At 49.0% G+C, this 11,312-nt stretch overlaps 2 protein-coding genes across 5 annotated transcripts in view; one reads left to right on the top strand and one right to left on the bottom strand.

Moving 5' to 3' along the window:
- Window positions 1-2,369, top strand: part of ISL2 (ISL LIM homeobox 2) — a 6,702-nt gene extending 4,333 nt beyond the window's left edge. Inside the window, exons 4-5 of the mRNA XM_019533153.1 lie at window positions 918-1,085; window positions 2,025-2,369. Of these exons, the coding sequence (XP_019388698.1) occupies window positions 918-1,085; window positions 2,025-2,141 (285 nt within the window). The 3' untranslated portion in view covers window positions 2,142-2,369. The remainder of the gene's footprint in view (window positions 1-917; window positions 1,086-2,024) is intronic.
- Window positions 2,370-8,074: 5,705 nt separating this feature from the next.
- Window positions 8,075-11,312, bottom strand: part of SCAPER (S-phase cyclin A associated protein in the ER) — a 364,249-nt gene continuing 361,011 nt past the window's right edge. For all 4 annotated transcript variants that reach the window (XM_019533358.1, XM_019533360.1, XM_019533359.1 and 1 more), the window contains 2 exons: window positions 9,857-9,908; window positions 8,075-8,298 (listed from right to left, as the gene is read on the bottom strand). In XM_019533358.1, the coding sequence (XP_019388903.1) occupies window positions 8,204-8,298; window positions 9,857-9,908 (147 nt within the window). In that variant the 3' untranslated portion in view covers window positions 8,075-8,203. The remainder of the gene's footprint in view (window positions 8,299-9,856; window positions 9,909-11,312) is intronic.

Genomic DNA, 11,312 nt, shown 5'->3' with positions numbered 1-11,312 from the left:
TATATATATATACACACACGCAAATATATCATATGTGTGTATTATACGTAGAAATAAACCTGTTATTTACACATACACATATATATGTACGTTTTTATTATGTACATATAGATATAAACATGCTATATACGAGCCTTGTTTTTTATATATATAAACAAGTTTATATCTGTATACACACAAATATATATGCGTGTATTAGACAGATACAGAAATAAACCTGTCATATTTGTAGATAAAAATCTGTTATATACACACACAAATATATACGTGTGTGTATGATATAGATACAAGTGTAAACCTGTTATCTAGAAGCCTGTTCCTATATCAATACGGGGGGCAGACAGGACCCCGTTGCATGTGCGTGCACACACACAGGCACGTGTGTTATAGGGCCGCAGCCCAGGCTCTTCACTACCCGGACTCCGCTGTACGTATTTCGTGTGTCTGTACCGGTGTGTACGACTATATCGGTACAGACGCAGGGCACGTTACTCACTGGGTGCGCGGGTGCGGACGCCGCCGAGACACCGGGATTTGCAAACCCAATCCGATCGCGAACGGTTCCCGGCCCCTCGCCTGTCGCCCGCGACATTTGCCCAGAAACCCGCGGCTGGCCGCGAGCAGCCCCGCCGGGAGAGCGATCCGGGCCGCGGGAGTCGCTCGCTGCTTTGCCCCGGCGCAGCGCTGCGCTCGTTGCAGCCCGCAGCCGCCCCCGCCCCGGGGCTTTCCCGCCGCGCAGCCGGGCCTTGCCCCCGGGCGCTGGCGCGGGAGGATCCGCGCAAGCCACGAAGGCTGGGGCTCCGCTTCCCACCCGCGGGCCGGACCTACCGCGGAGCCGCCGGTGCGTGGGGCTCGGCCCGCGGCGGCGCCTCGACGTGGGCCGGTGCCTGAGCCCCCGCTGCTTGTCTCGTCCGCAGAGTCTGCAGGGCCTGACGGGGACGCCGCTGGTGGCCGGCAGTCCGATCCGCCACGAGAGCGCGGTGCAGGGCAGCGCCGTGGAGGTGCAGACCTACCAGCCGCCCTGGAAAGCGCTCAGCGACTTCGCGCTGCAGAGCGACCTGGACCAGCCCGCCTTCCAGCAGCTGGTGAGCGCGGCCCGGCCTGCAGTGGCTGCCTCGGGAGCCGCCTACACTGGAGCCGGGGCGGGGGGCATCCCGCGCCGGGGCCTGTGCTGCCCCCGCGCCGTCGGGGGGCCCTGGTGTCCCGCTCCCGTGGCAAAGCAGACACCCCGCTGGGGGGAGAGGGTCACGCCGCTTCCCGGCTGCCCCATGGGCTCAAACCCTCCCCGGGGCCTGCTCGACTGTCCCCAGGCCCCCTAGGCAGCAAGCCCCTCCCGGCCCGGCCCGAGCTCCCCTGGCTTGGGCGGCGCAAAGGGCCGCAAGATCGGGCCCAGGGCTGCTCCTCGGAGCGGTGACCCCGCCGCCCCGGCCGGGCCTGAGCTGGGAGAGGACCAGCAACAACGAGCGGCGGGTGCTGTTCAGTCCATGGGAGGCGGTGGCTGCGGGCGTCATTAACTGGGCATTTCCCAGCACCGGGAGCGGCAGGGATGAACCGCGGGCCCCGACATCAGCCCGCCCGCACTGCGCGGCTGCCCTGGGCCGCTGCTTGCTCTGCGATCCGCGCCCGGGGACCGCCGCGCCTCTGCCCGAGCCTCTTAGAGCCGCGCTGCCCCGAGGGCGCCTGGGCCGCCGCGGCCCCGTGCTCGGTTCCCTGGAGCGCCCGGCCCCACCTCGGTGCTGAAGTGGGAGGTGGGCGGGAGCTGTCGCCAGCAGAGCCGCTGCCTGGCAGCGCGCTGTGGGGTGAGCGCTTGTCCGAGAGGCAGGGAAGGGCTCCGGAGAGTGCCGGAGGCCCGCTCTAGAAAGCCGAGCAGCCGCCACGCTCCCCTGCCCTCCCCGTCCGGGCAGCGCTAGGAAAGCCGTCACCCCCGGAGCGGACAGGAACCGCTGCAGCTAACACGCGGCAGTTGCCGCACGTGCCCCCAGCCCTGGAGCGGGCCTGACCCGTGTCCCCGCTGCCTCCCTCAGGTCTCCTTCTCCGAATCCGGCTCCTTGGGCAACTCCTCCGGCAGCGATGTGACCTCCCTGTCCTCGCAGCTACCCGACACCCCCAACAGCATGGTGCCCAGCCCGGTGGAGACGTGAGGCGAGGCTCTCTTCGCGGACTTGGACTTTCGCATGCTCCTGCTCCCTGCATGAGACACGCCCGGCCTCCGGCCCCGAGCGCCAGACGAGCTCGGGTTTTAACTTATTGTTATTTAAAAACCAAGAGCAACAGCGAAACAAAGCGCGCCCCGACGGCCAGCACGCCCCAGGACCCGGGCTGCGGATTTTCATGTTGATGTTTCGTTTGTTCGTTTTGTCTTTTTTTTGCAAAGCAAAAAACTGTCCAAACGCCGGTGGATGCCCGAGAACGAGCCCCCAGGCCCTGCCCGAGCGGGCAGGCGATTTATCGTTTTGTCTTTTGGGAACAAAATCTAACGGGGAGCAGGGGGGCTTGTATCTTCCTCGGGGCGGGGCGGGACCAGCACCATCCCTCGGCCCGTGTCTGCTCGGACCAGCCCCTGCCCCGGGACCACGGGCACCCCGACCTGCCTGGGGGCGAGGAGGCTCCCCGCATGACTGCCGGACGCGGGCGGGGAGGAGGGCGGGCGGGACGCGCTGTCGGACAAGCCTGTAACCAGCCGCACTAAGTTATTGTTATTTATTGGCGGAGCCGCCGCCGCCGGGGTTGGCTTGTGATGAGCGGAATAAAACAGCAGCAGCAGCAGCAGCAGCAGCCCCCGCCTCTGTGCGCGCCCGGCGGCACCTGCGAGCGCCCGGCCCGGCTCGCTCCGGAGTGACTCCCGGCGGGGCCCAGCCGCCTCAGCGGGCGGGAGCGGGCACTGTGGCTCGCGCCGGGCGCTCCACGGCCGGGCCCGGGACGCAGCTGCAGCCGCAGCCCGGGCGGGGTTCGAGGCCCCGCGCGGCTGGGAGCCGGCTCCGCGGACAGGCTGCCGGGGCTGCGCGAAAAGCCGAGGGCGGCCCCGGACCTCTCGTGGCCCGCCCGACTCAGCCGCCGCGTGGGGCGGGGCAGCGCCGGGCAAGGGGCTCCCGTCCGCGCCCTTGGCGGGTCCCCTGGGCCGGGCGGCATCCGGCCGGCGGCGCGGTGCGTGGTCCCGTCTAGACGGCGGCGGCTGCTTATCTGCGCCTGGCATCACCTGCAAGCGATCCGCCGCCGGCCCGCCCCGCCCCGGCCCGGCGTTCGCCCTGTTCTCCCTGAAGCCCCGGGGGCGGCTCTGCCGGGCGGGTGCGGGGGGCCTGCTCGCCCCCTCGGGCGGGAGCGGAGAAAGAGGCCCCGGGCGCGGGCCTGGTCCCTCAGGCCAAGGGACACCCCTTCCTGCTGCTCACCCTGCTCAGGGGCCCGGCCAGGGCCGTGACAGACCGTCCTGCTCCCTCCTTGGGGATCCACCCTCCCTCTGGGCCAGCACGGCTGAGGGGAGGCATCTCTTTCCTCTAGGCCCCTTCCATGCTTGGCCTGGTGGCCAGGGACCTTGTGCCAAGCACAAAGCTTAAATCCTGGCAGCTAGAGGATGAGTGAGGAGGGCTGCCAGGGCTCTGCCTTTTGTGGGGGAGGAAAGGCTCCGGCACTGAAGGCAAATAAAGCAACAGGAGAGGCCCAGAGGCTGGGGCAGCTCTGCCTGTCCCCTCTGCTCAGCCCTGACAGATGCCTGGGGGACAATTTCCCAAGTGTAGGACCAGGCCCAGGACACTGCTAGGTGTGAGCTCCTGTGGCTTTACACAGGGTGTCTCTTCATTTCTCTTTTGCCATGAATTCTAGCTCCCAACTCCCCATTGTCTCCCCTGCTAAAGGGGAAAATAAAGGTTTGAAGTTTTATGTCAAAAAGGACAAATGTCTCCACCATTCGGGTTAATCAGAGTTGTGGCACGTTTATTAGATGCCAGTAACAACATGATTTATGCATGGCTTGAAAATAAAGGCAGTGAATGATGTGCAGGGAGCACAGCAAGGTCTGGGAGAAATGGACGAGATTTCCTACGCAAGGCCAGCAGACTGCAAATGATACCCCCGAGGGGAGCCTGCCCCTGGTGATGAGCAGGTGAATGCTAAGAGAAGAGCCATGACCAGGCCTGGGCTGCTCTAAGGCAGAGCCACACTGACAGAAACCCCTCCTAACCCTCATCTCACTGCCTCCAAAACATCCAGACACTCAGGCAGGATTTAAAGATTAAAGACTTTTTGGTCTTGTAAAAAGCAAAGCAGTGACAGCTAGAAAAGCAGGAGAGAGCAAGTGCCCTTGAAACCCCAGCTGGTTTTCACCAACCAACCTATGCGGAGGATTGGTATTGCCAGGTTTTTGGCTTTAATTTTTAAAATTATTATGAGGGAGCACCAAAGTCATGGTCCAAAATTCTGTGGTGACTCCCCCTGGAGCAAAGCACCTAAGATTAATGGGACTCATGGCTTCCAAGAGACATCACTCACCTGATGGTTTGGCTTAGACTAAGCAGCTCATCATTCCTTTATATATATTTTACCATTTTGTTATCTGCCTGTAATTTGTGATCTCTCTCCTCTGCCCTTTGGATTCTCTGTTCACCTCATCCACAGATGTGCTGCCCTCAGTCCTGGGCATCAGTGGAACTGCTTTCCAGACCCTAAGCAGAAACTGTGACCTGAAAAAAGAGATGGTCCAAGCCAGTGGGACTCAACCTTTTGGCCCCATGGGCCAAATGAGTGGTGTGGGGCCAGTCTGTGATTTGGATTGGACCCTGTGCTCAAGCACTGGGCCTGCATACCTGGATCCAGGCCATGCTGCCTCTGCCCAGCTCCATGTGTTGGGAGCAGGGCCCCATAACACTGTGCTGTCCCTGCCCAGTCCTGTGTGCTTGGATTAGGGCCCCCAGAATGTGTGCTACTTCCATCCTCTTCTGCATGCCAGGATTGGGCCCCAGGACCTCAAGTCACCTCTGTCTTGTCCTACATGTGGGCATTGGGCTCTGGGCCCTGCATCACCTCTACCCCATTTGGTGCGTTAGGATTGGGGCCCTGGGACCCCACACTGCCTCTGCTTAGGCCAGCATACTGGGATCAGGGCCCTGGCACCCCATACCACTTCCACCAGCCTGTGTGCACTGGGATCAGGGCTTGGGGGCCCTATACAACTTCTCCCTGGCTCCATGTGACAGGATTGGGCCTCACACTGCCCTGCACAGTGGATCTAGTGCAGAGGTTTACAGCAGAGCCCCACAGGATGGATGACAAAGTGCGGGGAGCCTGATCTGGCCCATGGGGGTTGAGCACCATTGGTTTAAGCCCATCCAGATTCACACAAGGCCTTGTTTTCCTTAGCCTGCCTTGGCAATAGGCTGTTTTCTACTGAGTAAAGTATTTAAGCACTGACTATACTCCACCTTCCAGTCTCAGAAAAAAAAGTCTGAATGAATCCTTGGTGATCAAAGGCGCTCCAATGATCCTTCTGGGACCTGTCTGCAAAGACTCTAAATCTTGTTTGCTTAATGGTTCTTGTAGCCCAAATGCTTCATATTTCCAAGAACCACAGACTTTTCCAGCCGGTGACATGGATATGTTAAATAGGTTTAGAGATCTTAACAAGGAACCAAAAGGCTACCTATCTTTAATCCTTTCCCCTCAGCTCATTTGGTTACTCATAACAAACACTGGCAGCAGAGTCAGGGCATAAAATGCCCTCTTTTTCCTTCCTTCTCCACATCAACAGAAAATTTCATATTTGCCATCTTGCATTTTGCTTTTTCTAGGAATTTTCAATCCCCAATTCCCTCTAGGTTATGAAAGTGGGTAACCTTGAAATACAGTAGGACTGTGAGCTTGAGTGTCCTTCCAGCTGCAAATGACATTTACATCCAGTAGCTGACTGCCACTGCCAGCACTTAGTGACCAGCAGGAGATTGCTTCACAATCACGGCCACAGCTCGGAAACACTGGAAAACAGAGCACTCAATCCTGTCCATATCCTGCATGTGAGAGCTTGCTGTGGACTTGAGAGAAAGCAAAGACAGGAAACGTGAAGTAAAAATAACAGAGTTCAAGCGTGGAGCTCAGTTGTGAGAGCAGGGATGACTGGATTCATCCCTCCTGACCTGTTAAATTAGGGGTAAGATTGTTGTTACTTTTATTACTTTTATTATTCTAGGAGGTCACTGTGGTAGGTGCTGTAAAAACACAAACAAGACTCTCCATGCCCCAAAGAGTTTATAATCTTGTAAAATACCTGCATGACAGGGTTGTTTGAGGCTTACTTAATGCATGCTCTTGGGGTAGGTGCATCCTTGGACAAAAGGCTGCAAGGGAAGTACACAGTAACGTTGTTACATAATGTTAACATTGAACTATTCATTATGTAGCACTGTGAATGTGCCTGTGACTCTAATCATACCGACAATGTTCTGCACTCTTTTGTCTGGTACCAGTTTGATTTTCCAGGTTCTATGTTGTTTCCTCCACTGGCCCTGTTCTTCCATGGTGTCATAGGCTAAGTTTGTGCCATCAGAACATCTGCAGTTGTCATACATCATATTGTTACAAATAATGACTTGCAGCATCAATAGTTCTAGAAGCCAGCTGGCTTATAAGCACAAAAACATCTATTTATGCTGAAAGGTCTTGATTTTACAGAAAAGTAAGGGAAGAAACGAAGGACAGTGAAGAGCTTGCTAAAATCCATAACTCAAGAGTGTGCTGGGGAACACTCTATGGCCTTGATTCTTCAAGACATTTATTTCATGCAGGGCACTCCCAGGCCTGCACTAATCTGCCCTCTAAAGTGTAGAGAGACATTTTATAGGCCTTATGCATTATTTCAAAGACAATGCAAGTTAATGCTATCACATTATTTACACATTATTATTTGCTTATAATAGGGCTCTCCAAATTCCCAGTGGCTGGGGGCTGTATGCCCCACAGGCTGCACCACGGCAAGCCACAGGTCGCCATGCAAATGTCTCCACTGTTGCACTGCATGCCTGTGCAGGCCCAGAGACGCCCTCTGCTTCCTGCCACGTCACCCCACCCCCTGGGTGAGGGCAGGAAGCAGCAGCCAGAGAAGGTAGGGGGAGCTTGGAGCCCTTGCAACTGGAGCAACTGGGTTGGGGAAGGGGCGGGGGACAGGACACTGAGAAGGGCAGGGGCCAAGGGCTGAAACTTAATTCCTTGTAGATCACATATGGGCCTTGATTTATAGTGTCATTTATGCTGTGCTTTTTTTATATCCATAGATGTTAGGGTCAGAAAGAACCTCGGTAGGTCACTGAGTCCAACCCCCTGCCCTGGGCAGGAAAGAACGCTGGGGTCAGATGACCCCAGCTAGGTGCTTTAATTTACTTATGTGAACAATATCCGTAAATTGCTTGAGACATTTTTCTCTCATCTCACATTTATATGTACCTGTTTGGTATTCCTGTTCACCAGGGTCAGCATACATCTGATATTGCCATATTTTTGTGGAGTAATTGTAGCTTCGCTATTCGGAAAAAAATATTTTCAACAAACTCTGTAATTACATATTTTAATATTACTTGATATAAGCTTCATGAAAACTCACTATATTAACAGTAACAAGATGAAGCACACTTTTTTTTAACAACTATGAAACTTTAAAAATGTGTGTGGTTTAAAAAGTTTATTACAAATGACCTTGTTCTAAAAGAGGAACAAACTTTAAACCAAGTCAAATCAGGTTAAACTCTTCAGAATTTGGATTAATTCAAAGTATAACTCAACAAGACTTATTTTTCTATATATGAGTTTGTGTTGTTTATGGAAATTTGACCATACCAACATTTGTAACATAAAGTCACACTAAAGACAGAATAAGTTATTTTATTACAAGATATATAGAACATAGTATTTTCTATACCTGGAACCTAATTTAATCAGTTTTGCAGTGCAAGAAGTAACCACATCACAGAAACCAGGGCATAGTATAGAAATGAAATAAACTCAAATTTTTCAAAATTACAAGATAACATTTTAAAGTATCTAATGTACTTATGATATAAATAGTGCAAATTATATATATATATATATCTATATATAGATATATATATCTACAGCATAAGTATTTAGAATACCGAAATGTTTCCAGAACAGATTCTTAAAGAATGTACTTAACAAACTGCTTAACATTAAAACGTAAGATTTTTTGAAAATGAAAACAAAAACACACTTATTTTTTCAAGAAGAACTGCCGTGCTTCTTCCCAGGCCTGGCGAGGGAATCTGTTAAACAGCTCAAGATAATCGTGGGAACTGAAGAATTTTTCTGTTGAAGAGAGAATGTAAAATTACCAAACTATTCCTTCTCAAGATAAGATTGTAATGAAATCAGGAGAAAAACACTGTGGCCAATTCAACCTGATTCACCTCTTTTACCCCTCTTTCCCCCAGCTCTGAAAAGGAAGAATAATTTTACATAACTACAGAGACAGATTTAGGAGGAAGCAAAGAGGGAGGCCATATCCTGCTTCTAATAAGGTCAAGGCAAATTTTTTTTTTTTTTTTTTTTTTTACAGGCTCAGGCTTCTGCTCCATGTATTAAGAGGGCTTTATTCACCTTTTTGCAGTTTAGCTCTGGCTACATGTTAGGGCAGCCACAGATCAACTCTATCTTGCACTTACTTTCTAATTACTTCAATGAGGACCCATGCATGAGAAAAGGCTTATGTACAAAACCAATAAAATCAGGAATTTATTTTGCACACACTTTTGCACATGGGTGCTCCTAATGAAGTTAACTGGGTCTGCTCCTGTGAGTGAAAGTTTGTAGGAGCAGCCTGTGAGAGTACTGTAAATGATCACAACTGAGCTTCACACTACACTGGATTTTTTAAATTTAAATCAAAACTCTTTTCAGAGTGAAATAGAATGAAAAGCCAAAAATGTTTACTTAATGGAATATTGGCTTTTAGTTGGAAATGTATGTAAAATGTATGTAAATGAACTATTGAATAAACCAAAATATACTGATTATATTGGTAATAAGCTTTGTTTGATGCAAAGGGAACTTGTTTGGACAAACACCTGTCACCAAGTACATTTTTCATGTTTGAAATTCATTCAGTTTGACAATGAAAATAAAAGTAAATTTTCACTTTGTTTTTCCATGTTTCACTAGCATGCACACAGCACTATAATGCCTGTGTTGCCAAAACTACAGGAGCATGCCTGTTTCAAGGCAAATAAAAGAGTTTAATTTACATTATGACATAGCTCAAAAATGGCATGAAGACATTTCTATTAATAGTGCATACTGCGTAACATTTTGTTTTATAACAAAGCCTAAATTTTGAACTTGGGGTTGACAGTGAGGACACTATTCATATATTTTTTAAAAAGGTACACTGTATTGTGTGCAGAATACAGAGAATCCAAGATCAGCTCTTGAATCCTCAGCACACTTGGGCCTCAAGGCTGTCTAACAGGCCATGACAGTCTCAGATTAACATTTTCCAAAAATTTAGTCTGCAGCAGTTAAACATATTCTACATTCCAAAAGTATTTAGATGAACAGAAGGAAAACGTAAAACCCCTAAATAGTCACTCACATGACTAAAGTTACATATGTGTGTAAGGATTTGCTCTAATGTACATCGCAAGGCAACTAATATCCATATCCTTAACATATAATACTATAATCAGCAAAAACTACAAGTTGCAAGTCATATAAGTTGAACTAAAAGAGTTTTGCCAAATTTGTGATGGCATTTTATTTGCATTCTGTTTACAGTGAAAGCTGATGCTAGAAAGCTGAATCAAAGCAAAACGTAATATCTATGTTTTTTGTTATAGAATTGATAATTTTATAAATGTCCTAGACATACCCCGTGATTGAGAAGACTGGTTATCCATTTGGCCTGAACTCTGTGCAAAGTCCTATAAAAATAAAACAAATCTATTTTTATATGCATTATATGAAGGAGAATTTTAAAAAGCATTCTTATTCTTTACAGTTACAAAAAAATACAACCCCTTTGAAACCTGTAAATTAACTAAAATACAAAAACTATTGATCTTTAAAGTATACACTTTTAAGAAAAACTTTTTTTTGCATACTCAGCATAGTGGGGCAAACCTTAATGCCTTTTTAAGGAATCAGAATTACTTTTTATTATAATTTTTTTAAGGAAACTCTAGATACTGCTATTTAAAACAAACAAACAAACAACCCCCCTCCCAATTGTCTTGTCACATTAGCACTTTCTACTTTGAATATACACTTACAATTTCTTCAGTTGTCACATATTATCATCTCTGTTTACCTATAGTATGAAAAATCAATGGAAGTTTTTCCCACAGGGCTGATTACACTACGACTAACTGTATAACAACTTTCAACCATAATAAAATCTGGGTGTCTATCTGCCAATCCTGCATAATCCTAACTCATCTAGGACTTGATCCTGGACTCATTGAAGCCAATGGGGACTGTCTGACTTCAATTCAACATACTGAGGCACATAAGTAGGCACTGGGACTACTCAAGTAAGCAGCACTAATACTTAGAAGAGCAGGGCTCTCAGGTTCAGGCCCTTTGCTTAGGTATCTGTTGAATATAGGTGATGTGTGGTCTGACATAAGAGCACGACTGTATCCAGTCAAGTATATTTTATTAAATATTTTGGTCTGTTTTAACACAATACATCTAGAATTAGAGGCAGTACAAATTAGTTGGAAGGTGAAGAGAATGGAAATGAATCTTTTTTTAGGCTGGCGTTATCTGAATAGCTGTGAAGTTTGACTGACTTGTTTTCTTCTGACATACCATCATCGCACATTTTTCTCAAACACAACTATATTTTTTGTAAGTTGCCAAACATTTAAATAAGAGAAGGATTTCATTCTGCATTTCCTAGTATGGGAAGAATCTTATTTTCTAATCTTGGGGGCAGATCCCACAATCCTTAACTGAAACTCAACTGAACCAAATGAGAGATTTGCTGCCTAAAGATGGCAGTCCGGCCTCTGATAACAGCAAGTTAATATTTACGGGCTAATGCAAATCTACTGTTTGCTTATCAACATTTAAAAATCCCTTAATTCTAACAGGAATTAATTTTTGTGTGTTTTAAACATCTGGGGTCAGGTTTTTAGGTGGTAGTAACTGTCAGGCTGCCAAACTCAGCAAAACTATGACAATTCTCACCAGATGAAGATCTGTTGTTGGAATTTTAATTTTAAGATTAAACTAAAAAAAGCCCCCGATAAACCTGTAGCTCGTGTTAGCTTTTGAATTATGTATATTCTTGTGAACCAGAAATCAAAACAATACCTAACCAG

This window comes from Crocodylus porosus, unplaced genomic scaffold (genome assembly GCF_001723895.1).
Source record: "Crocodylus porosus isolate Cpor-Errol unplaced genomic scaffold, CroPor_comp1, whole genome shotgun sequence".
Taxonomy (NCBI): Eukaryota; Metazoa; Chordata; order Crocodylia; family Crocodylidae; genus Crocodylus; species Crocodylus porosus.
The sequence above is the reverse complement of the archived record's forward strand: the minus strand, read 5'-3'. Positions and strand labels throughout refer to the sequence as shown.